The sequence below is a fragment of the Chaetodon auriga genome, chromosome 23, assembly GCF_051107435.1.
Source record: "Chaetodon auriga isolate fChaAug3 chromosome 23, fChaAug3.hap1, whole genome shotgun sequence".
NCBI classification, from domain to species: domain Eukaryota; kingdom Metazoa; phylum Chordata; class Actinopteri; order Chaetodontiformes; family Chaetodontidae; genus Chaetodon; species Chaetodon auriga.
In genome coordinates, this window is record NC_135096.1 from 7714393 (window position 1) to 7738985 (window position 24593).

A 24593-nucleotide genomic window follows, 5' to 3' on the forward strand; every position below is an offset into this window, starting at 1 on the left:
TTGCCTTTGCCAAATGAGCTTCGCTGGTGCCGCGCTGCAGAGGATTCGGATGCTTCATTGGACAAATAAGCAGGATGTTCGAGCCTCGAGCTAGAATACATTCGCAGAATTATTCTGTATTGAATAAGTAAACAATGTCCCCAAACACAGACTTGCGCTGCAAGCCCTCGGTATACGCTTTAATGTTCACATTACTCACACAAAGTGCTACATTTGTTGTGTTGCGTAATTGAAATCAGGTGAAACACGATTGCACTGCCACAAACTTCCACCTAAAGCGTGGAACCGGGGCCGGTGTGCATGCATGTTCATTTTTCGATTAAACTTTGTCAATATTTGGACGACCACTCCTGTTTATTCCACAAATAAGGAGCAGAAAAAACAACCAAAAAGGAATTATGTAGGAAAAAATAACAAAGCTTTGCTCTGTGTAGTTACAACAGTGTGACCCAAAAGTGGTTAGAAAGGCTCATGAGATTTGAACAGGTGCACTGCAGGACAGATGTGGGACAATTGCATGAGAGTAAGCTTCGAAAATAACGACTCTCAGATCATGAATTTAATAATGCAACAGTGCTTTAACTATTAGACTGAATGAACGGGCTTCAGGCATGTAAGGTCACCACACAGACCATTCGCTCCCTGACATTCTACACACTTATTTTGTCCTGTGATTTTGTGCTGTCTGGATGGCATGGTAAAATATTCTTGTGCTATACTTAGGAAACCACAATGACACAGAGTCATTGAGAGCACATTAAGACAATTTGTGCTTGATAGCAGGAGAGGGCTTATCAGTATGCAAGGACATTTATTCTTGGTATTAGTGAGTCCGTCCCAGCAGCAATGAACTCACTTCTCTTCCGCTAACGGCATTTAAAGAGCTTTTACTACACTACTTCGTTACTAAACACGACTTTCTGCTGGGTGTCTGTCTAACCTGGGAGAGGTTTATTCAGCTTTTTCCCAGTGAAAGGAGTTTTTTTCCTGATCTGAATCGAGGGTCTGATGTCAGAGGGTGTCCTCTGCTGCACAGGCTGCAAAGTCTCTTGAGGCAAACTTGTGATTTGTCATATTGGGCAACATGAATAAAACTGACTTGACAGTTGGAATAAAGTGAAATGAGGAGAGTTGACCTGATTGTCTTCTTTGACACTATTTAAAACTGAGAGGCCAGACAGTAAGATTTCATTAAGCACATGTTTTATATCTGAATCTGTTTATTAAAGATAGAAGTTTGGTGTCTTTTGAATCACTGGGCTTGAATTTCACATACGGTTCGGTATGTTTGAACAATGCTGGTCTGCACCACATGAATTTCTAACGACATCTCGTGCCTCCGTTCAGTCAGCCCGGCCTGGGGTGAACGACGGGAGCTGTCCACCTCCCCTGAATCCTTCAGTCCTTCTTGTAAAAGAGCATGTGAGCAGCATGGGATCTGTCCACAGCCTGTGGTGCTGAAACACTCACATGGCCCATGACTGTACAAAGCAGCTGGAAGAGGACCTCTGGGGGAGGGAAGAGGGGACGATTCCAAGTGCATTACTCCTGCTTCACTAGACTGGGGCCAAGGTTCAAGGCCTGGGGTCGCGCAGCAACAGCGAGGGGACTCTGCTGTTTGTGCCGTCTCTGCCTGAGAAAAGCTATTTTTTCAGGGGTGTCTTCAGGAGCCACCACAGTGTGAGACTTTTCTCAAGCTTACTCTCTATTTTGTCTCAAGGTGAGAGAGAGAAAGAAAGAAAAACAGAAACAGACACAGTTAAACTAGAACGACCTCCTCGTGGTTTATGGCTCCAATCAAGTCGCATTCATTGTCCAGACTCATATGTGTAGTGAGGACATTGAATGGATTTAATAAAAGGCATTAAGTGTATTTTTGAAGCCAAGATTAGTGTCACCAAATCAGTATCCGACCAAATGTGACATATGGTCACAATCTCCCCTTCTGTTCCTCAGTTATGGTGTTGAATAAAGGCCAGAAAAAGTGTTTTTTTGCAGAGCAATATGACGGCACAGTGAAGATGACCTGTCATCAGTCTGTATTCTCACAATAACCTTTGACCAGGAAATTCTGATCAGCTCATCTTTGAGTCCAAGTGGATGAGATCTTGCGTTCCTGAGAATGGGACAGACGGATGGCCGGACGAAATGCCTCCAGCCACGAGCATCGCCGGGCGCGGAGGCATGAAAAGTTAGAGGAATAAAGCGTCTGTTTGCATGGGGGACAGGCAGATAAATGGAGAAACAGAGATCAAAATGCAGAACAAAAAAAGGAGAAGGTGAAGAAGTAAGAAAAGACAGAATAGTAAAACAAAGAAAACAATAAAGAAGTGTGTTTTGCAAGTCAACACAGTGCAACAGCCTTCACACATGGCCTTGATATGGAAATGCCGGCTGCAAGCTCAGATCACGTTTTGACAGCGAGCACTGGAGGCATCTTTTTCCTGTCTGACACGGGAGGTGAGCTCTCTGTTTAAAACGCTATTGCAGATAGGGAGAGAGAGGGGGAGTCCCTGAGCCTTCGCTGTCCCCAAATCCCTCATCCTGACAAGCTTGATCTCCATTCACAGACACAGACTCAGCTCTATTATTCGTTTGAATAGAGAATCCACATTCGCCTGCCGTCCAAAGCCTATCGTGTGCTTTCATCAGCCAAAAAGAGCCTCTGGAAAGTGTGATACAGACTGCGAAGAGTGCAGGTTTTTTAGTATGCTGGGTAGGTGAGAGTGGAGAAGAGCGTTCAGATGGGGGGTGAACAGGTATCTGTGCGTCCTGTGCATGCAGTGTTAATTTATACTCCAGAGTTATGTGAATGAAATGGGTAAAATCAAGTACGTTATGCTTACTGGAGACATGTGCCGCTGCTTACGAATGAGTTCACAATATGGTAATTTCCAATTGCATCTTGGATTGAAACCCTTCATTTTGCTCGCTCAAACAATGGCGATAGATCACATATTCACAGTGGAAGAAGTACTTAAATCCTTTACTTGTGACCACGGGCAAGTGAAAGCATGTAAGTATTCCCAGCAAACTGTGCTCAAAGTATGAACACTAAAAGTAATAATTCTGCAGTTCCCTATGAGTGTTTGATTATTATATCTGATGTTTGTGGATTAATATTGCTGCTGCATTAATATGTATGTTGCATTTTACTGCTGTAAGTGTACTTTATACACTGTTGGGTAGTTTAATCCACAGCAATGCATCACATTCAATAAGATCATCATTTATTTGTGGTATTGCTGTACTGTGAGCACCACGCAGCTCTAAAAAGGTCAATGAGGTCAGAAAAATAGTCTGTTTTCAGCTGTGTGACAATGCATTTCCCAGCCAATCAAAGAGGCTTTTGAAAGAATTTTCGTAGGCCATACAGAAACAGTTAATCGTTCAGTTTAGCAGAAAAAGATGGTTTTGCCTTGAGAGGAGTAGAAGTATACAGCTGCATAACATGGAAATACTAAATGGAAATAAAAATAAATAATGGAAGTAATAATAATAGGAGTCAGGTAATGACATTTTCAGCTGTTGATCCACAGCTTCATTCTTCACCACTCAGCTAATGCTCTTACACAGAATGACCTACAAACACTGAGCAGCTTCAGTGTCAAGCCCAGGATGCCACAACAAGGCTGCTAATGGGCGAGCACATGGGCCGTGGTGGGGACTGACCCCACCCTTAATGAGTGGTCCGTCTGACCTGTAGGGCCAACTAAAGATTTCATTACGTCTAATTACTTTTATACCCAATTAGGTCTCCTTGGAGCTTGGGAACATTGACTCGGCCGGCGATATTTCACATTTTCCTGGTGGAGTATTGAGTCAGAGCAGAAATCAGTCACAGGACGGCTTCATGCAGGGGGATGCAAAAGGGGTCAAGAAGATCCCCCTCCAGCTTGATCTTCCCCAGCCCCTCCTTGTCTGTGACAGTACATTAGCGAATCTACTTGGACTGAAGACTTCCCTCCCGGTCAAGAGGCTGTCGGAACAGGGCCCAGCTGATTAAGATGGATGTGTGTGGCTGGGATGAGGCAGAAACTGCCCATGGCCGCCCTCCTCCAATTCCCGTCTCTAGCCTGACAGCTGTCTATAACACTGCTGCCTCTACCTGTAAATTATACTAATGCGGACTGACAAGCAGCCTGCCCCACTCCTATAGGCGAGCCCACTCACCGGACCTGCAGTGATGACATAACTGCTGGGCCACACACGGGAAACACAGGGGGAGTATGTACCAGCACAAAGGTGACAGACCAGAGCATGAACACACACGTGCACATAAACCCTGCACTCACCTGCACCTCAATCTTTGACTTTCTCCTCTGAATATAAAATCCCCTCTCTAATGCTTCCCAGAAATGAACCTTCTTCAAGGCCAGATCGATGGGCGATGGCAGCCATGCATAATTTTGAAAAGTCTTCCGCACGCGGCGTGGTTTGGCTAAGCACCATAGCCAAGGTTTAATGTTTCAAGGTTTGCTTATGAGTCCAGTTTTGTTGCCATCCATCTGGAAAAGTACACTGCAGCTTTAAAGCACCTCGAACAAACACGAGGAAAGCCCAGCACCACAAAGCAAAGAATATAAAACTGTGGAAAGGTCTCCTGAAGAGCATAACTTTGCTCATTTGTCGTCACGTTAATAGTAAGGTAAGAGGGAGGGTTACCAAATTTCCTCTGTGGGATCAATAAAATTAATTACGCTGCAGTTATTTGTTGATGATAACACAGGAAAAGCTATTACTACTTCATTCTATAGCTGCAAAAGCTGCACTCAATCCTCCTTTTTCATGTATCTTTTGACAAAAATGAACTCAAGGCAGCAGTGAAAGAACTTCAGCATTTTCAGCAGCTTTCACCAACGTTTCCTCCACAAATCAATTCGCAAAAAAAAAAAAAAATCATGTTGATGCGATGACCTCTAACCCCTCACCTCTGTCTCCAAGAAGCGCCGCAAGGCCCTCTTCTTCTTGATGCTTTTGCGTCGAACATAAACGGCCACGCTGAGCGCCAGGATGACGATGATGAATAGGCCGCCGATAATGCCAGCTGCTATTAGCGGTGTCCTGTAGAGCCAGAGGAAGAGGAGAAACATTAACATCGCTGAAACATTAAGAAACTAAACGGCACTTTGAAAGAAAGTGCAAACCTCAGCCAACGGATTCTACGATCTGCTGTTAAACCAAAAAAACAGCGTTGGAGATTTAACCCTGCACCTTTGAGAGTATGGAATCTTTGATCAAAATGTGGACAAAAACTTTGATCCAGTGGCCCATTTCTTTTTAATTAAGAGATCCACTAATACCAATGGAAAAGCTTGTTTGCTTGACTTCTCATCGGTCAATCCATTTCTTCCACCAACAACCACCCTAACATGACCGTAGTGAGAGTTTATACAACCTCTCACAATTTCTGCCCTCCTCCTATCTCCAAAACTTCATTCTGCAGCCATTCCTATGGGCCTCCAGACACACAAGCAAAAAAAAAAAAAAAAAAAAGATGTTTTCGTGTTGTCAAATAGGGTCGTCCTGCAGAGCACATGGCTACTTCCAAGTGAGGAAGGCAGCATGTGAGGGTATGTGCTCCTATCACTTGGGCTGGTGGAGAAGGTACAGCTTTGTGGATTTCAGTGTGGCCAATGTGGCTTTTTGATCATGCATTTTTTTTAGGTTTGTACAATCCTAAAAACTCATCAAATGCGCGACCTGTTTTCAATTCCTCACGACAGCTGTTCAATAAATTCATCCTTTTATTTCCTTTTTTTTTTTTTACATGAACTGTAAATTGCTCTAAAATCATTTCGACTTTCTTTCTCATTTTTAACAACCTTTGGATGCTCTCAGGTTTTCATCGATTTTTTAACTCTAAACGTGATTTGAGCTATTTTAAAGTCCACCAAATCTCTAACTCTCCAAGTCTATATTTTACTCAATAGTGGTTCATGGAAAGCAGCTTGGTTTACAATTTATAATGGCTCTCCTCCAAAGTTATGAACATTGGATTCGTATTTGTTTTACATGCACTTCCACACAGGAAGTTCTATGTGGGACTAAAAGGTAACAATCAGTGCAAGGAATACAACGACGCTTGATCCAGAAAATCCTTCATTTCAAACAGTACAATTCAAGACTTTTAAAGTTTGCTTTGATGTCATTTCTATGTGACTTCCAGCATAATTTATTATCAATCCAAATAAATGAGAAATTGAAATGGACAATCCCTCACAAATTGCTTCTGAATCTTCCACGGAAGAATCTGCTTAAGGCGAGCCCGAAGGCTGGAAGTTAAAAGCTCTTTGTCGTCACTAATAATGGCGCTAATGCATTTGTCATTTACATACCTCTTGCACTTGTGCCTACTGCTACACTACCACTCAATCCAGCCCTTCTATTGCTGTCTCTTTCTTTATACTTCCCCTCTTCCCCTCAATCTGTATTCCATTTCCACCCTCTTGCCAGCAGCAGATTATCCTCTGTCCTCTCTTTTTTTAAAAAAACAAAACAAAACAAAACACACAGCATAAGATAACACCTGCTTCTACCTGATACTTGAAGTTCAAAACTATTAGCTATAGAGGCCATTAGCAGTTAATGGAAGACTCATGTACCATGGAGCTATGGCAGAGCAAGGTGCTGCGGCATTTGCCATATCGACTGCAACAGACTTAAAGAAGGGGGAGCTTGAAATTTACAAAGAGGCTGCGGGTTTCGACATAATGAGATATACAGCCATGTGGTGAATAGTAATGCAGCAGTTTAGAGCGATTGGGTCAAGGGGGGGGGGGAGACAAGGAGAAACAACAATGGAGAGAACCATATAGGGTTGAGATATTAGAAGACATGGAGGAAAAAACAAGGAAAGCGAAACACTGAGAAAGGAACAAAGGGAAGAGAAAGGGGTATTTGCACGAGACGACAAGAAAGACGGGATGACGGAGGGAGAGAGGAGAAGGAAAACACAGCAGCAAACTGGTGGTGAGACAAACAACTGCAAGCGAGACGGCACTAGGTAGGAAAAGGACTTCTCTAATGAGGAGCGGAGGGTTTTCACCACAACAAGCGACTCGGGGTCACCAGATGAGACGGGGGAATAACACCACTGTAAGGGCAAAAGAACAACTGAGCAGAGGGCTACCAGAGGGAGGAAGAAGGTCTCATTCCTGTTTCCCATGTTTAAATGGAGCCCGAGACCTCATTTTTATGGGTTTGGTTAAACTCTAATGAGTTTGGCACTCTTTTGAATGTGCTCTAATTGTAAAGATCGCTTGTTTTTATGGGTGTTTTAATAGAGTTGTTGTTGTGTCTTCAGGCTATTTAGGTTGGGTGGCTGATCCCAAACTCCACCACACATACTCTGTTATTTCCAATTGGTTAGTTTCTCTCTTGTTTATACCGTGACAGTAGTAGTATCTGCTGTAGTAGCAGAGGGAGTACAGCAATTTAATAACCTCAGCTGCGTCTTATTCCTTTGGGGTCCAAAGCATGGCGTTCAAGAATTCTAGTCGTTCTCTAAATGCTGAACAATATAATCAAATCACACGACTGTTTTCAGGATTTGTCACAAACTCATATTTTCAATAATGTGCAGTGAGGAGGAGGGGGGGGCTTATCTGACAGGTGTGCTAGAGGCTAACGTGTAATCATAATAATTAAAACAAATCAGACTAAAAAAAGAATGGACGCTAACATTTCAAAGATACATATATAATTATATAATCTATGTAATGTAAGTATTAAAATGATGTGAGAGTGCATTCAAATTCAGTACCTAACTTCCTGCAAACATGTTGATGTGTTTTCAGTCTTTATGCTAAGCTACTTATTGTCTCCTGACTCCAGCTTCATACAGACAGATAAGAGAGGTCTAAAGTGTCTCTATTCACATCTCCATTGTTGTGTCACAACTACAGTTACTTACATAAACACAACAAGGAAACTGACAATAGCTATTGATGAATCACTCTTGACTGATTTGATTCACAGAGCTTCCATTAATACAGATTCAGCACTAACAGCGGCACAAATTAGATTAAGATTAAGACAAAGTCTTGATCAGAACACAGGCTCCTTCTCATCCATCAGTTCCGAAACACAAAAACTGCCTGCAACTCTTGTTAATGAGCGTCATGAGAAAGTTTAATGAGTAGTGGCAGGATCTGATGGTGGTCTCCCAATCGCACATTACAAATGCACCCTGAGATCCCTTACCTGTCCATCATCCCGACACAATCTTGGAGTCTTGGCCCGACGCACCTGCAGGGTAGACAAACCAGAGAGATCACCCATTAAATCACGGACAGGTTATGAGTAAACCTCTTGTTGTCTTTTTTCCACGTCAATCATCTGTCACTGGGCAGGGACCTGCGGAAAATTGAATCCCCAGCATGGCTGACCACTTGTCAATATGACAGGAAGAAGGGTTCGGGTGGGAGTGCGCTTTTCTTGTTCGAGTCACGTGGTTCCTCAGAGCATTTTCTGAACAAGCGGTATCAAATGGAACAGTGAAATCTCAATCAAAGAAAACGAAGGCACCCTTTCAATATCTAAAAACGAATATCCTCTATGGAAGTGGCGAGAATATCTAGAACAACAAGGTGATATGTTTCTCCATCGTGCCCCTTATTTCACCGACTTCAAAGCTGAAACACATAACAAATAAGGTGAGCAATATTGGGTTTGATGTTGAGGAGCAGTGTCAGGCCACTGTAGGTGGTGCATAGATGATTATATTCTGTGATGAGAGACAGTAATCCATCACTGCTGCTTTATTCTTGTTCTCTGTTAGCGTTTGTGCGTTCGCTAAATCAGCTGCTGCTTGTTTCTGCTGCCCCTAAGTGGCCGAACACGCGTTACTGCAGGGTTAACGCAAAATGTTAATTTTTCTCATAAACAGAGTGAATAAATTACAAACCATTATCATCGGCATATTATTTTTGGACTCGGATTCCGGGATGACTTCTCTCTTACTGAGCATCTTTACCAGAATTTCGTTTACCTTCTTTCCAAAAAGACAAAATACTTTTTTTTTTTGTTCCTACAACAGCAACCAAAGCCACTGATAGCGCTAATAACACGCTGATCAGTGAGAAGTGGACTTTTTAGCATTAGGTAAGCAGGAAGTGTTTAGAGCAGACTAGCTGCTCATTAATTCTCGCTCCTTGAGTGGAGGACTTTGAACAGCAGGATAGACACGCGAGAACAGTTTCTGAATGCTTGTGTGCGTGTCTGTGCGTGCGCGTGAGTGTGCAAGCTGCACGGGCACGCAAGACAAAACAAATTACATAGCAAATTAGGAGAGCAGGCTAACTTTGGAATTAAATCGGGTGACAACTGTGGCTCTTCCAAAGTCACTCCGTTGTCAATTAAATGGTGCACCAAATAGCTAATTAGCGAGCAATCACTGTCTGTACCCAGTGTTGTGTGTGCGTGGATGTGTGTGTGTGTGTGTGTGTGTGTGCACATGAGCCACACAGTTTCCTTCCTGGATCACTAGAAAACAAAGGAGCGGTGTGACAGTAAACACCACGCGGCAGGCATAGTTTTCTCTTACTTTGCCTTTCGGAAGTAGCGGCACATTTCTATCAGTGTTACTTTTTTGTATGTGTGGCAGAGCAGGGGTTTTCAACGCCTGACACTGCAGAGCCCCCCGGGGATCATGTTTTGCAACTACAGTTCTCATAACGCTTTGGGGGATGTACACAGGATTGTGCTGTTGGCTACCACTACGTTTGTTTTGTTAGCCTGTATCTCCTGTATGGAAAGAAGGAGTTCAATGCAAATTGAGGGAAGTGGCCAAATTGAGCAAAACAACAAAATCTACTGTAGCTTCCTGCTGTTTTTAAAGGACTGGTCCTTTTCACCTCACACACACATCTCTCCCTTCGCTTCTCCACCTCGACTCCCTCGCACCCCCTTGGGGGGGATGCGTTTGAAAGCCTTTGAGGCAGAGCGCCGAGGCCTCCGCTTTAATCGTCTGCCGCGCTGAACTGTGTTTCAGCGAAGTGTGGACTCTTTCCTGGCTGGAAGGGTGCCGCTCTGTTCCCGACACTGACCCTCAACCTTTGAAATATCCCACTTCGGCTCACAGCGAGAAATACCCAGCCTCAGCTTCTGTCTTGGTGTTAATCCAGAGCACCATGTGGCTGGAGGGCAGGATAAGATGACAAGGCATGATGGAGGTGTTGTCATGCCAATGACAGATTAGTGTTCAGAGAGTCGGGAACAGCCATGTGTGAGTGAAAGCTGTCATGGGAAGAATTATAACCTCACATCTATCTTCTCTGCTTTTTACCTTTTCTCTGTTCACCATCTCTCCTGTTTCTTTTACATCCATTGTCGTTTACTCTTCTTTACCCAACCTACAGGTACTTTGTTAAAATCTCCTCCACTCTGGCTCTTTAAAGCCGCACTGATATTATCAAGGCTTGCTGCAGAGAATAAAATGACCTCCTGCTTTGTGAGAGACAGTACATCAAGTCCCTTTCCATCACACCCTTCGCCTCATTGCTAGTTTTGCTGCTCTAACTTTGTTTGCTGAGACCACCGACCTCCACCTCAGACCCTCGGCCACCATCTCCTCCGTTTGCTGACCATCCCCTGTTGTTCAGCTGCTTCCTTGATGGTGTGGTCTCCGAGTTTGAGGAAAAAAAAAAAAAAAAAAGCAAAAGGCTCAAGTTCAAAGTCACAGCCGCACTGACTTCAAAAGACAAGAGGGGTTGAAGACATAAACCCAGCACATTGGTGCACAAAGAAGGTAAATTTTCTTTGTATCCGCAGCCTCTGGGCGTTTGAAGGCTTGTCCTGCTTTGGCCTCTGCATTAAAGCGTGTTTGCTTAGGAAGACAGGAAACACAGCTGGCTAGTGGCTAAGCTGTGATTTTATTTACAAGTGTGTTTTGCTGTCTCTGAGGCCCTGCGCTCTGCACTTCTGCAGTCAGAAATCTGGCGGTCATACGAGGTGACTCAGTCTTAGTCTGCCATGTGTATCGGCCCTTAAAACACTGTAGGAACAACTTGAGATTTTAGGAAATGCGCTGATTTGATCTGTTGCCATGAGTAGATCAATACTCATCCCATATCAATCTGTTCATCAAATAATTTATTATTTTAATATATTTCAGGAAATCAAGCTTATTTGTCAACCTCTGCTCTTGCATACTGCTTTCCTCCTAAAACTTGAACACACAGCCGTGTGGGCTGCGGCTACCTAATTTCCTTAATTGGTTTTAGTCCATAAAATGTCAGAAGATGCCACACAGAGAAAACTGTCTTGTAGCTACAACAATACTCTGTAATGAGGTGAAGCTGGCCCTTTCGGATCTCCGGTCCAAATGCAGTATCATGCTGCAGAATTGAGAAATCTTTTCTAATAATTACATGCCTGTGTGGAGCTGTTGCAGTGACCTTTTGCGCCAGTAGATGTTTTGATTTGTGACTTCCTGTGATCACAGACTATTGGCGTGCTCTTCTTTCCAGCCACCTCCTCATGTAGCTCTTCCACCTTTACTTGCAAACTTTCCTCTCTTCCTTATCACATCCCCTCCCTCCACTTCATATCTTCCCTCTAGCCACCGTGTCTCTGCACCCATTCCCTCATTCATAGTTCATCTGCCCTGCACTCCACATGGCCTTAAGGGTCAATGCATTCTGCCCCTGACCGAAGGGACCCCGGAGGCCAGCTACAGGTCAGGGAATCTAGCTGTTGCAAGATTAAGTCATCCTCTTTCCTTCTCTCTTTTTCTTTCCGTCTATCCTTACGAGGGAGGCACCGCATGTCCAGTACAGAGAGTCTTCACAATACTTTTAACAGCATAAAAGAACCTCACAGATGTATGAAGATGAGCAAACACTTAAAAGAAATGCATTAATTTTTATACACAGACACACATCTCTGCCATCCCTCTCTCTTACCCCTGGGTGCAGTTGGCATGGCAGGGATGACACTCATTGTTGGCCTTGGCGTACTTGAAGATGAAACTGTTGGCCCCCTGCAACCCATCGGGGCACTTCTCCACGCAGTTGGGTCCATCTTTGAAGTGGAGGCATTTCACACATTGGTCCGGGCCCTGAGAAGAGAGCAGAACAAGGAGGAGGGAGATGAGAGGATGGGTAATGAGGAGGAGGCAGTGGACAAGGGATGAATAAAGAAAAAGAGGTGGAGGGTGCAGTGAAGCGATTAGTAAGATGGAGAGGCGGGGAATGAACAGAGACAGAAATGTAAGACAAAATGATGGGCAAAGAGGTGAAGGAAGGCAGCAGGAAAAAATAAAGTTGGGGAAAATGGAATGGTATTAAAGAAGAGGAAAGAATGGAGAAAAATGTATGAGAGGAGAGAATACAATTGAACAGAATTAAATTCAAAGCCGGTGCATCATGTCAATTTTCCCACTTCCTACCGCGGCCATTCAGTGATTTATGATGTGTTGAGTGAAATCACCGAGAGTGTATTCTGCCGCACCCCCTGTTAAAACTGGCAAAATGCACAAGGAATCAGGTCATGTCAAAGCGCAGCGAATCGAATGTGATGGAGGAGATGACAGGTGGTAACTGAGCGCAGCTGCAACAGGATCATGAATAAGTAAGATGCACAGTAATGTGTGTGTGTGTATATGTGTATATGAAAGTAGTATGAGAACAACTGCCTGCACCTGATGTGTGTGTGTGTGTGTGTGCTTGCATGTGTTTGAAGCGATGAAGGTGCTGTAAGACGGGCGCATTTGTGTGCGCGTAGGCACGACCGGCTGCATTCCGGCTCTGCTTCTAATGACGACCACGGTGACCTGACGGACAGCTGCTCACAGCTTGACACATTCAGACACACGGCATCAATAAACATTATTCTCACTTTGCATGTTTGTGTGTATGCATGTGTGTGCGTGCAAGCGCAACCGCATACAGATGTCGGAACGCATTCAAGTATGTCCGCGTATGCCGTATGCAAGTGTATTTGTGTGTGAGAGCGCCTGTGGATGATTGACTCTGGTGTTATTTACTACTCAACTGTGACCAGCATATCAAGTCAGCAGCCTCTGTGCATCCTTGAGGAGTCACTCTCTCCCCCTCTCCTTCTCCATCTCGAGGGACAGTCATAAAAGGTTACTCACACAACTACTAAATTCCACCAAATAAGTCATGTGGCACATGAGAAACAACTCTCTGCAGTGTAGCACTACAAATGTAGAATCAGCCTCAATGGAAGATGTTTCACGAACCCACTGGGGATGATAATTTTTACCAAAACCAACAATGTGCCAGTCCACCTCTCAGTGCTTTTTGTCATCCCTTCACTCTCTGTGGCATTCAACCCAGAGCCCATCCATTCCTACTGGACGCATAAATCTTTAAAATGTGGTCACAGCTATTTTTCATTTCCAAAAAAAAAAAAAGGCCACGGGAGGTCTTAAGACAGCTGAACAGTGTTACTTTTACCAAATGTTACTCAAACAGGAATAAATAAATATTTGTAAGGGACTATTTTCAGCTGCAGTTTAAGAAACATTTGGTGCACCAGTCAGTATTCATTGCACCAGGACGGAGGCCAAAAAGAGCTGGACCGACCGCGCCGAGAGAAAACACATGCAGAACGATAAAAGAAAGAAGCAAATGAAGAAAAAATTAAATAAATGCACTGCAAATAGAGAAAAGTCAATTACAGATAAGTTGAAAGCCGAACAAAAAACAATAGATTTCCAGGGAGCTCACTTTAATGATGCTTGAAAAACGCTAACTATGTTTATTTTAGTTTTAACAATGCATGATTCCGGTACCATTTATAGTGTCTGTCATACCCTTTTTACTTGAGTAAAAGCATACCGGAATGATCCGCAAAATTACTTAGTACATCAAAAATAAAAGTAGTGCCGAATAGCCTCTGTAATTTTTTACTATATCATTATAATCCTGAATCATTATGCATCAATGTATTAACATGTAAGCAGTACTTTAATGTTATAGCTGGTTGAGGTGGAGCTCTGTTGTGTTCCATATGTCCATTCATAACGGCAATAAGTATTATTTTCTATCCCCTTAATCATACTTTGACTCTTAGACTTTTCTTGTGACCTTTTCCAGGTGTCCCCCCGGTTTGGGAACCACTGGTTTATGGTATTATAATGCAAATGTCTTCCATGAGAGGAATGTTTTACATGTGTATGTTAAACATACTGTTTTTTTGTGTGCAAACATGTGCATCTACTGACATTCTAAGGGAAATTCGAACATTTTGGAGAATCATGGTGCGATTACATCTGAGGTTCTAAAAGTGACTTCACAGGAATGTCAGAAACTAAACTCATTTTGCTGCTTTGAGCGTGTGTTTGTGTGTGTGTGTGTGTGAGTGGGGGTGCTTGCCAAACCATGCCTCCTATGGTAGCCACAGCAGTTTATCATTCCTCCCATTAACCTACCGTTCACCTTTGCAAACACAGCACTTATATCTTCGGAAATCCTGCGCGCGAGACCGATAGACTCCCACAAAATAAGTTGGAAATCCACTTTAGCACGCACGAGATATGAGAGGAAAAATGAGAGGAGCGGTTTTAATCTATGAAAAGTCTCCCTCCAGAAAGCATTGTTACGTGAAAAGGAAGCTGATTTTTGAGGGTGTCTGGAGTGGATTGAGAAGCGTCTTACCTGGCCGAGACATGTCATGGTGTTCCCATCCATCTTCTCACACTGGCTATCACACTCCAGGCACATGGACCCATTAGCGAATTCACGCAGTTCCCTGGTAGAGATACAGAAATCGAGATACAGATGCATGTATTATAGATTTGAGAGCATATCCACTTTGAAATATTGATTAACAGCCTGCTGCGGGAGGATTTTGATGATGCTGTGTGCATATGAATGCAAGCTCTACATGGGAGCGTTTTGATTTTAAACCAACATGTAATACAGCGTCAAGAAAGCAAGATTACGCTTTCATTTACTCATGACCTTCTTCGCGCTTTTGACTTGCCCTGACTGCTGAAGTGCCCTCTGGTAGAGGGGCACGCAGGGCAGCGGGCTGCCTAAGACTATTTGATCAAGTTAAAGGCTTAGTATGGTCAATATGTTAACAATGAAGGCCCATGAATAATGAACAGCTTTTTAAATCATGGGCAAACACGAGGCGATGCGCGGAGGGAGGAGGGAATGAGAGGAGAGCTGGTGGGAGGGAATGAGAAAAGAGAAGGATGGCATAAGAGGACAGGGAGTGGGCAGGGAAGAGAAGTTTGCTTTGGATAGGGTGAAGGGGGAGGTGCAGAGGGAGTGTGTGGGGATGAGAAGAAAAAGGCTGAAGACAGGAAAGCGTAGAAGAAAGGAAAAGGTGAGTCAGAGAAATTTGCTTTACCCGCTTTTGTCAAGTCCAAGAATGATTGCAGTTTATGCAACAGGTACGAGCGTTACCAGACCCTTCATTTAACCAGCGAGAGCAATGCGTTTAGTTCGAGGTTTTGTTTTTCCACTTAGGCTTGTGAAGGAGTAGAGGTAAACAACAGAGCTCGATACTGGGTTTATACACTGCAATTACACCGACAGGAGCTGCACAGTGCCTCAGGCCACACTGCTGCATCCTTATACGTGTGCGTGTGTGTGTGTTTGTGTGTGTGTGTGTGCATGCACCCGATCTATAAATTTCTCCCTTTGTTTGTGTCAGAATCTGCGCATTATCTTCGTTTCTGAAGTGCAGCGTCTCTGGCGAGCGGAGGACGGCTGCTGTCGATACCAACAGCTGCCGATCAAAAACACTTTTCACGTTAGAGGGATCGATCAGCCGATGCAGAGGACAGACGTCCTCAGAGGAGGATTCCCCCAGCCACAAACAAGCCCCTTTCACACACCGGAGAGATAATGAGAGAGACTCTGTGTGTGTGTTTTGTTTGTGCTTGCATGCAATGTTTCCATGGTGGACTAAAGACTCAACAGATTCCTTCCTTGTTAGCTGGTTTTATGTGATCTTGAACAGAGATATTTGGATCTCCTGCGGGTATGTGCTTTTTATGAATTTTCATGTGGTGAATATTAGATGAAAATCTTTCAGACTTGGTGGTTGTAAAAGCTGCGAAAAAACGAGACATTCTGACACTCCCGAGTTCAACTGTATCACATTAAAGGGCAATAAAAGTGAAGATAAAATCCTTGATTTCCCTATAGCTGAGCCTTAATGCTAGGGCATTTTTTTTAATGGTCCTAATGGTTCATCGTGTTCACAGCAGTTCATCTCAAACATCCAAATATACAGTATCACAGAGTGTCCTTTACTAATAATGTTTTCTGTAGACTCAAAGGAAACTCCCATTGCTCTCTTTACATTTCTCGCTGGTCTTTCTTTCCCTTGTTCCAAAATAAATTAGATTTCTCTCCTGGAAGCTCTGTCCAGGGGAATCCTTTAGAAAAGGGCCCAGGCAGTGGAGAGATATCTCTTTTGTTGGTTGAGGGGGGGAAAAAAAAAAATACATGGAGGAGAATGGGCGAGAGACAAAGAACTCAGCAGCGGTGCTCTCTTGGGTCATTTCCATTCCGTCAAAGCCGTTCCTCCTGATTGGCCCCCTTCACGGCTCGAAGTGTGCACCAAGGCCCCATCGGGGGATGGCCTGATGGGGGATTAGCCCTGTTTTAGCAAGAATTTAAGCAGGACTGTGGCCACCATTCAGACCTCCAAACCTCTAAAAACCCAGAGCATGGCCAACCCACCAGAGCAACTTTTTTAATTAAACACTTTCACTGCCTCCCTAATCCGCCTTCCTCCCTCCTCCCACTACCCCAGTGGACACCATCTCAGACATTTTCTTTTCCCCTCTCGCACTCCTTTGCTCCTCCTTTGTTTTATTCAACAGACGTCTAAACTAAAGGGAATTAGTGCCTTTCCTCATTAAGAATGGAGACATATAATGAGGGCGAGCAGAGGAATCTTAAGGTTTAAAATCACCAACCTGAAAACATATTTAATGAGCGAACGCAAAATTCTGGAGATATGCAGTCCAATACAATACTGTCAGAGCAGAGCAGATATTAAGCCAATCCATGCTGCACACAATAGGACCCCATATGCAGCCACTAATCCCAAGATTTTCGAACCAATCATTCATTTGAATGTGAGAAACAGCTGAGGCAGCGATATAAAAAATGTACACATTGCTGTACAGCTGCAAACATAGTCAATGTGTGAAAACTCTGCAGATATGTCACTTTTTCTTGATCAGTTTTTAGGCAAATCACTATACAGATTTCATTGTTGGTTAGTTAGTTAACTAGTAGCTACTTAATCACACCAGCTAGCTTTTAATTTAATACACAAATTTGCACTTCAAATCAAGTTTTGTTTTGGCTTGATTGAGGCAGAAACACCAAAGTTATAGTCAAAAGGGGGAAACTAAAGGCTAACCATCTAAACAAAGCTACCCTTTATCTGCCAAAGACACATTTTGCTTCAGGTCATGGACATTTGGACAGTCCAGGCTAGTGACACAAAGCAGGAAGTGGACCTGTCGAATGTTACTTGCAATGCATCACAGTGCCTGACTGTATTTACAGTATAAGAAACAAGTGTGCTTCAGCAGCTCCCTGCCACGCGCCTTTCCCTCACTACTCTTCTTCAAAGCCTTTGCTGTGAGCTGTTTTTCCCGGCAACTTCAAAGCTTCCCTCCCACAAACGGTGCCGGGAAAGGACCGGCAACAAGTCAACATGACCGAGGGTTGCTCGCTCTCATGCACCCTCTCTCGCACACATATGTGCACGCTCTCCACATTTCCCCCGGGGGAAAACACAAGCTTGACATCACTGCTTGCAAGAAAGTCATATTTGTCTTGTGGCAGACGCCGTCGGTACGGTCTTATTTTAGATGCACGCTTTTAAGTGTTGTGATTCACAACATCTCCCCGTTCATTCAAGAGTAGCACAAAAGGCTGGAATCGACATCTACAAAGAAGTGTTTCTCCCCAGGTGAGTTGGCAGTGATCTTTTTGATGTGCCTCTAGGCGGCATAAAGCAATGACCTGAATGCAATTATTCACACTGAAAACAGGGCATCAGTGGATTGTGAGGACACACTGAGCGTCTTTGTCGCAAATGTCAGTCATTTTCCAGCTCGGAGCAGTAAACACTCTTGTCTGTCAGCCCAAATGGGCAATTTGTAATAAAATATAATGCTTCAACAATATATTCAAATTGATTTTGGACGATGGATGTAACACGGAGCCAAATGTTCCTTTAATGTCCACGTTACCCATTCACAGTGTGAAGTTCCTTATTGGTTCATCTCATTACATTTGTGGCAATCGACAATTAAACTCTCCTCTTCTAGAGCCGCTGAGAATGTTTTGACTTTACTCTCATGCATTAAAGCTGTTTAAACTGATTGCATTTCATCTGTTTGTCATGTATGGTTGCTTGCAAGGGAATTAATGCAGTCTGTCGAAACCATAATGAAATGACACTCAGGAAAATGCTCATTTTAAAGATTTGTGTCAGACCAGCTCAAACATACTATGGGACACTTTTGCCCAGAATGCATCGAAAGAAGGAGAAGATTTTTAAACAGTGTCTGCTCACCCATCAAAGAGGTTGCAGGACTCAACGCAGGTGCGGCCCCGTCGGAAATATCGGCAGGAAAGACATTGGTCGGGGCCCGGGCCCCAGCATCCGTCATCCGAACACATTCGATCACACACCATTCGCTGCTGAGCTGTGGAGAGAGAGGAAGTAAACCAATGAATATGATAAAATAAATGAGCAAACACAGTCAAACACATGGTTTCAGGCATTTCCACCTGCAGAGCCAGTAAGCTGCAGATATACACTCACACATATAATGCAATTCAAGCACACTGGAAACATGACAGAATCCATAAATCGCCTTTGATTGACCAATAATACACAGGAACAAGTCAAATGTATCTAACAATATGTGTGCACATGCATGGACACTTGCGTGTGTCCCGATCTGCGCAGCTGTGTGAGTAAACATCGATGTTCCCCACACCTCCGCCATTAAAGACCAGCCCAACCAGAACCCTAAGCCCTACAGTCCAACAATCGATGCTGTTCATTGGGCTCAGCATGTTCTCCATCCGGTGAGTGACATCCACGTCCCCGGGAGTGTCGCCAGGTGGGGGCAGGGCCCTTTGTCAACAGCCGAACAGTCAATGGTAGACAGGGGGTTGAGCCTAATGAAGAGACCTGTGTAAGGCCCTATCAATCGATTTCTAACACACACACCACACTCATTAACTGGCTAATGATATCAATTGCAGTCTGGCAGGGCTGAGAAAAACTACAGTGCTCCATGTCTTTGCAATTATCTCTGTCTTTCTAGCAGTGAGCTTTACTGGCACGACACATGCGTACATGTTGCCAAAGTGTAACAGACATAGCAAAGAAGATCAAAGCTTACAGATAACAACGTAATTTGCAATTTGTTACTGAGCTATGCTGAGATTTTCCTCCTGGTATCATAGCCTCCCCTCTCTGTCACACTTTTCTACACCATTAAGCACCACTGTGTGGTCAGCATCTGCAAGCCAAAGCTACATGTAGGCTATTCATGGTTCCATCAGGTGTCCACTTCCCGTGGCTGGCAGTGAGCTTAATCCACCTCTGTGCATGACACATTAGGCACTTTCTTCACAGGCAGCTGAATAAGGGCTTTCATGGCCGTGGAGTGTGAGACACATGACACAGTTGCTGAGGGAGCGGGCATGTCGGCGGAGAGATATGCAGGGAGTCTAAGTTTGGAATTAATTAGAGGGTTAATAGGGAAGAAAATAAGAGGACAGGAGAACCTAATTGGTGTTTGGTTGCCACTGGAGGTGTGTATGCGATCAGCATCTCTGAGAGTTTCCTCCGGCAGTTAAGGCACTTCCTTGCCCGGTTTGCAGGTGCATCAACACGTCAATATTTGCAGCTTCATCAGACAAGTACAGCATACATAAAAACGTCAAATTGAAAGCAAGGACACATTTTCTTTAACGTGGCTGACAGCACAAAATCAAGTTTTTTAAACTAACAAGGCAACAATGATCCCAAGCTAATACCACAAAATCTTCTCATATGTTTTCAGCAAACTGCACCCTACTGTGAATGTGTATCATCTGCTTAGCGGCTGTGCAGGAGGCAGTGAATTTGTTTGGCTGTCACTGACTCAAGGTCTGTTAGCTGCTCAGGAGACTTTTAGTTTGTTTCAGCTTCGTTAATTTGGGCAAATGTGGCAACGTTTGCGGATTTAATAAGAGGAAATGTGGCATTGGTCTGTGTCGCAGCTCAACTTTTGTGGATTTTGTCTTTTAATTCAGTTATTTATTTAGTTTTTGGAGACTTTTCCACCGTTTTTAGTTGTCAAAAATATACTACTTTGACCATGACTTGACTGCTTAACCATCTTAAGATGTTACAATACTGGGAATCAAACTACCACCACTACTTACTGCATTCCTTCGGATCTCGGTTGTTGCGGATGAGGACCTTCTGGCTCTGGGTCCTGAAGAGCGACGTCCAGTTGACGGTGTTATAGAAGCACAGGCCGCTGTTGTTGAAGATGTAGACGTTTCCGGCGCTGATCTCGTCGAGCGACTGGAACTGAAGCGAGGAGATCCAACGCTGCTTCAAGATCAACAGCGAAATACCGCTTCCGCTGCGGGAGGACAAGGAAAGAGAAACAGATTATGAGAAAGAGGAAGAGGTTAAGATGGAGATAAGGGAGGAGGAGAATTTCAAAGAAGAATGGCGGATTTGAGAGCAACTATGACACGTAAAGGAGGCGAATAGGAGAAAATGAAAGGAGAAGACGGAGGAAAAAACAAAGAGGAGGAAGGTGATAGAAAGAGGACAAGAGGAGGAAGAAGAAAAAGAAACAAAAAAAAGGGAACACTGACAGTGGAACAGGAAGGGAAGAGGGTGAGACTGGATGAAAAAAAAGACGATAAATATATCAGAAAGACAGAGACGAGGAAGATGTGGTAGGAAGCTGCTGAATGAAACATTGCTGAGCCACAGGTTCATCAGTGGTGTTTAGAAAACAAGATCTGCTTTGACTCTGCCGGCACTGCGCCTCGGATCTGCCACTTGTAAGCGAACACAGAACCTATCATCAAAACAGGGCTAATCAAAGCTGCGTGAACTCTCTGCAGAACAAAACTGGCCGTTGGCTCATTAGCTCCAACAGTAGCCGTCCACGCACAGGAACAGCAGCAAGAAAGAGAGCGGTGAGGATGTTTCTGAACAAGCATATCTTAAGATATGCCAGAGCCTGTCATCTTCATATAAGTAAAATAGAATTGCATGGAATCATGAGCTGACCAAGAGAGCCTCGAACAGCAGTCGAATCTGCGCCTGCAGTACAATAATGTAACATCAAGACAAACCTGTAAAGAGATCTCCCTCCGATAGTTGCCAGATTCGAAAAAACACTCAGGTCTGTCATATTCTCAGGCCACGACTGGATGTTGAGGTAACCTGAAGACAATTAGCCAAAACAGAAGAACAAGTGCTCATCAACAGCTCATGGATAACTACAACAAATTCTTTTTTTCTGGTGAAAGGGAGATAGAGGAAAAGGGAATATGAGTATATTTAAGGAGCATTTTAGATGAAGGAACATAAGACTCATGTGCAAGGAAATAAAAAGAATCATTTTGTTGCATTCACATTAAAAAAGGAATGAAATTTTTGGTCACAGAGTTGCGCCGCCTCTGTGAAGTTCAAGCAAGAGCCCATTCTTTGTAGGAAATGTGCTCGCGGAAGACAATATACGCTAATTAAAAGAATGGATTTAATATTCCGCACAATCTGTCCGGTTGCACTTGCCTTTAATGACAGATTATATCAAATCAGGATCTGTGGAAATGACATTAAAGGGATAGAGCAGGAAATGGCTGAGATAGAATGGCCATTGCTCTTTCTTATTGCTTGGGTTTTCATTATGAAAATGCAGTTTCACTCCATTAGCTGTTTGGCTCAACTGCAAGTCGCAGTTTAATATGACAAAATGGTTTGTATACGAGGTATTGCTCATCCCTTAAGGCCTCTAATAGTTAATGAATAAATACACTCATGCACGCACACACACACACACACAGCAGCGCATACTGTAAGCATGTGTAACTACCAGATATACACACACAATAACATCATATCCACAAGAGCATCTTTTCGAGTTCACCAACAAAAATCAGCTTTCTGCTTCGCTTTCAGACCTTTCTTTTACTTCCTCAGAGGCCGTTATAATAATATAGTTTTGTTCAGTTAGTTTTTGCAAAGGTGATTCCAGTAAGGCAGTCTTACCCGTGATCTCTTTCACAGTGCGGAAAACGTTGAGACGCTCTGGGTCCAAAGGTCCAATACCGTGGTACATGTCCCTTTAAAAAAATCAAATCAAATCAAACATATTAATCATACAGTGCTATCGTATGAAGCAGTTCTAAGGTACGAACACAGTGAGCCTGAATGCAGCACTGTGAAAAGATGCCAGAACGCTCTTTTCCTTGAATGTGCTGTGTGGATTCTTCCTTCTGGGCACTTTGACAGTGGTTTTGGATTGAATGGAGTACATTTCTCATTGACGTTTCCGTGACACAATGGGATATAAATGGAGACCTGTTTGTTCCCATCCCCTACCCCTTAGTTCACGCTGCTGTATTTCATACAGTGAATTTTCAGATGTTTTAAGTGGAACATCCTCACAACTACTTCAAATTCCTTTTATATCAAACAATGGATAAATAACTGTATGTAATGTGAAAGGGCTCATAGAGATTTATCGCCCAACTCAGCAGTTTCCCTCAGCTCTATTGAGCATTTTTAGCATCTCTCAGCTCGTTGTTTTGGGGTTTACATCCTGCAGCTACCCTATTTGGACTCACTCGCACTGTTCTTATCAGCTGCAGTGAAATCCACTGCAACAGACAAAGTTAACGACTCGCTGATGAACATGGTGACATTAACATTTAGTGGCTGATAGTTGAATTTTGAGGCAAATTAAAAAGACATCAGGTGTCCAAGAGTTTGACATACGGGTAAGAACAAAGGACAATCTGAAAATGTTGCGAAGCTGTCACTTACCCTTTAATGCCAGTGATGAGGAAGATGAGGTTGCCATTGATTTTGGTGCAGTTGACAAATTTATCAATGTTGCTGGCATCCACTGTTTGAGCTGTCTGCAGGCTGCCCGTCCCAATGCCATCACACACTGACGTAACAAAAGCAAACACACAGTCATATATTATCAAAAGAAATGATGAACTTTTAAGTTGCTTTCCTGTAGGCACGAACAAATTACCTCCTGTATTGTAGAGTATATCCAAAGTGACCTTGTACAGTATAGCAGGGACCTCATTTTGAGAAACTACCATTAGCCATTCGTCACTTTAATCCTTTATACTCTCTTATGAAAATACACCCGTCCTTTTGGTGCATAGGCAAGGCCATGGCCCCTCTCCATGCATTGGAATTCTTTTGATGAAAGCATGGGCCAATCCACAGCCAATTCCTCCCTATAATGAATTCATTACATCTGCATTAATTAAACTTGCGGTCTAGTGTGAGCCAAGTATTTCTGACAGAGGCGGAGGGGATGATGAATAAGGCTTGCATTAAGTGGTGTAACCAGTTTTTGATAGTGATTTATACCAGCCAAATCCATATCTGAAATGTTAATTTGTTATCATTTCCCACAGTTCCTTGGGCTATCCCTCATTAACCCCTCCCTGCTGCGTGACGATGTAATCAAGAGATTAACCAATCAATGGATGCCACAGCCCATACATGGAGCCGAAAGGAAAACACTATTGTCTTCCCTCGAAAGGGAAAGGGCAGATTAGTTACCTTTGTGGGAACAACACGATGACGGGGCTAATCCTCTGTATTGAACTGAGGTAATGCCGTTTAATTTCACATTAGACATTTCAGGCATTCTGCTGACACTCGCGCACAAAAATGAGCTGCAATTACTGAGCAGGTAAGTTTCTCCTAATGGGAGCGTTTCATGTTAATTAACATGCGGGGATCAAATATGTGACCTTTCGTTTATGCTACATTTGTCATATTTATCCTCCACTGTGTCAGGAGCATACAGTGGATATTCACCGCGGTTATGTGAGAAGTCAGCCATTTGAATAAATGCATAAATACATACTTAGCACGCATAAAGGATATTCCGGATAAAGTTACAACTGCATATGTGAGAAATCAACAACACAGAAGTTTATGGGAATACTTAATCAAGCAATAATATGTATATTCGGATGGAAGCTGTAGGCTGGGAGGAAATGAGAGTTCACTATTCGGATGATTAACGGATGGGGATACTGGTACGGAAGTGAGTAGTGCACAGCCTTATCCTAAAATTAAAGATGTTGATATTTTGCAGGGTACATTAAAACAAATATATCAGCTGTAAGTATATTTAGTGTAATGTAACAAAAAGCTAAGCCGGCTCCCATAAAGATAAATTACATTCCAGACTATAAAGCTTTTAAAGTAATTTTCGTGGGCTACTGTTGATCCAGCATCATCACTGATAGCATAAAGCTATTAGATTAAAATGGCTTAACTGAGTAAGGTCTTGTACATACAGTAAATGCAGTGCAGCGGGCCAGGAAGTGGGGGAAGCAAGCAAAGCT

General features: G+C 43.4%; 1 protein-coding gene across 3 annotated transcripts in view; it reads right to left on the bottom strand.

Annotated features, from left to right (window-relative positions):
• The window catches only part of LOC143316243 (receptor tyrosine-protein kinase erbB-4-like), a 229845-nt gene that overhangs the window by 37316 nt on the left and 167936 nt on the right, over positions 1-24593 (bottom strand). For all 3 annotated transcript variants that reach the window (XM_076724092.1, XM_076724093.1, XM_076724091.1), the window contains exons 9-17: positions 23035-23161; positions 22258-22331; positions 21339-21429; positions 20403-20608; positions 18532-18664; positions 14628-14721; positions 11907-12061; positions 8206-8250; positions 4932-5064 (exon numbers count right to left, since the gene is read on the bottom strand). In XM_076724092.1, the coding sequence (XP_076580207.1) occupies positions 4932-5064; positions 8206-8250; positions 11907-12061; positions 14628-14721; positions 18532-18664; positions 20403-20608; positions 21339-21429; positions 22258-22331; positions 23035-23161 (1058 nt within the window). The remainder of the gene's footprint in view (positions 1-4931; positions 5065-8205; positions 8251-11906; positions 12062-14627; positions 14722-18531; positions 18665-20402; positions 20609-21338; positions 21430-22257; positions 22332-23034; positions 23162-24593) is intronic.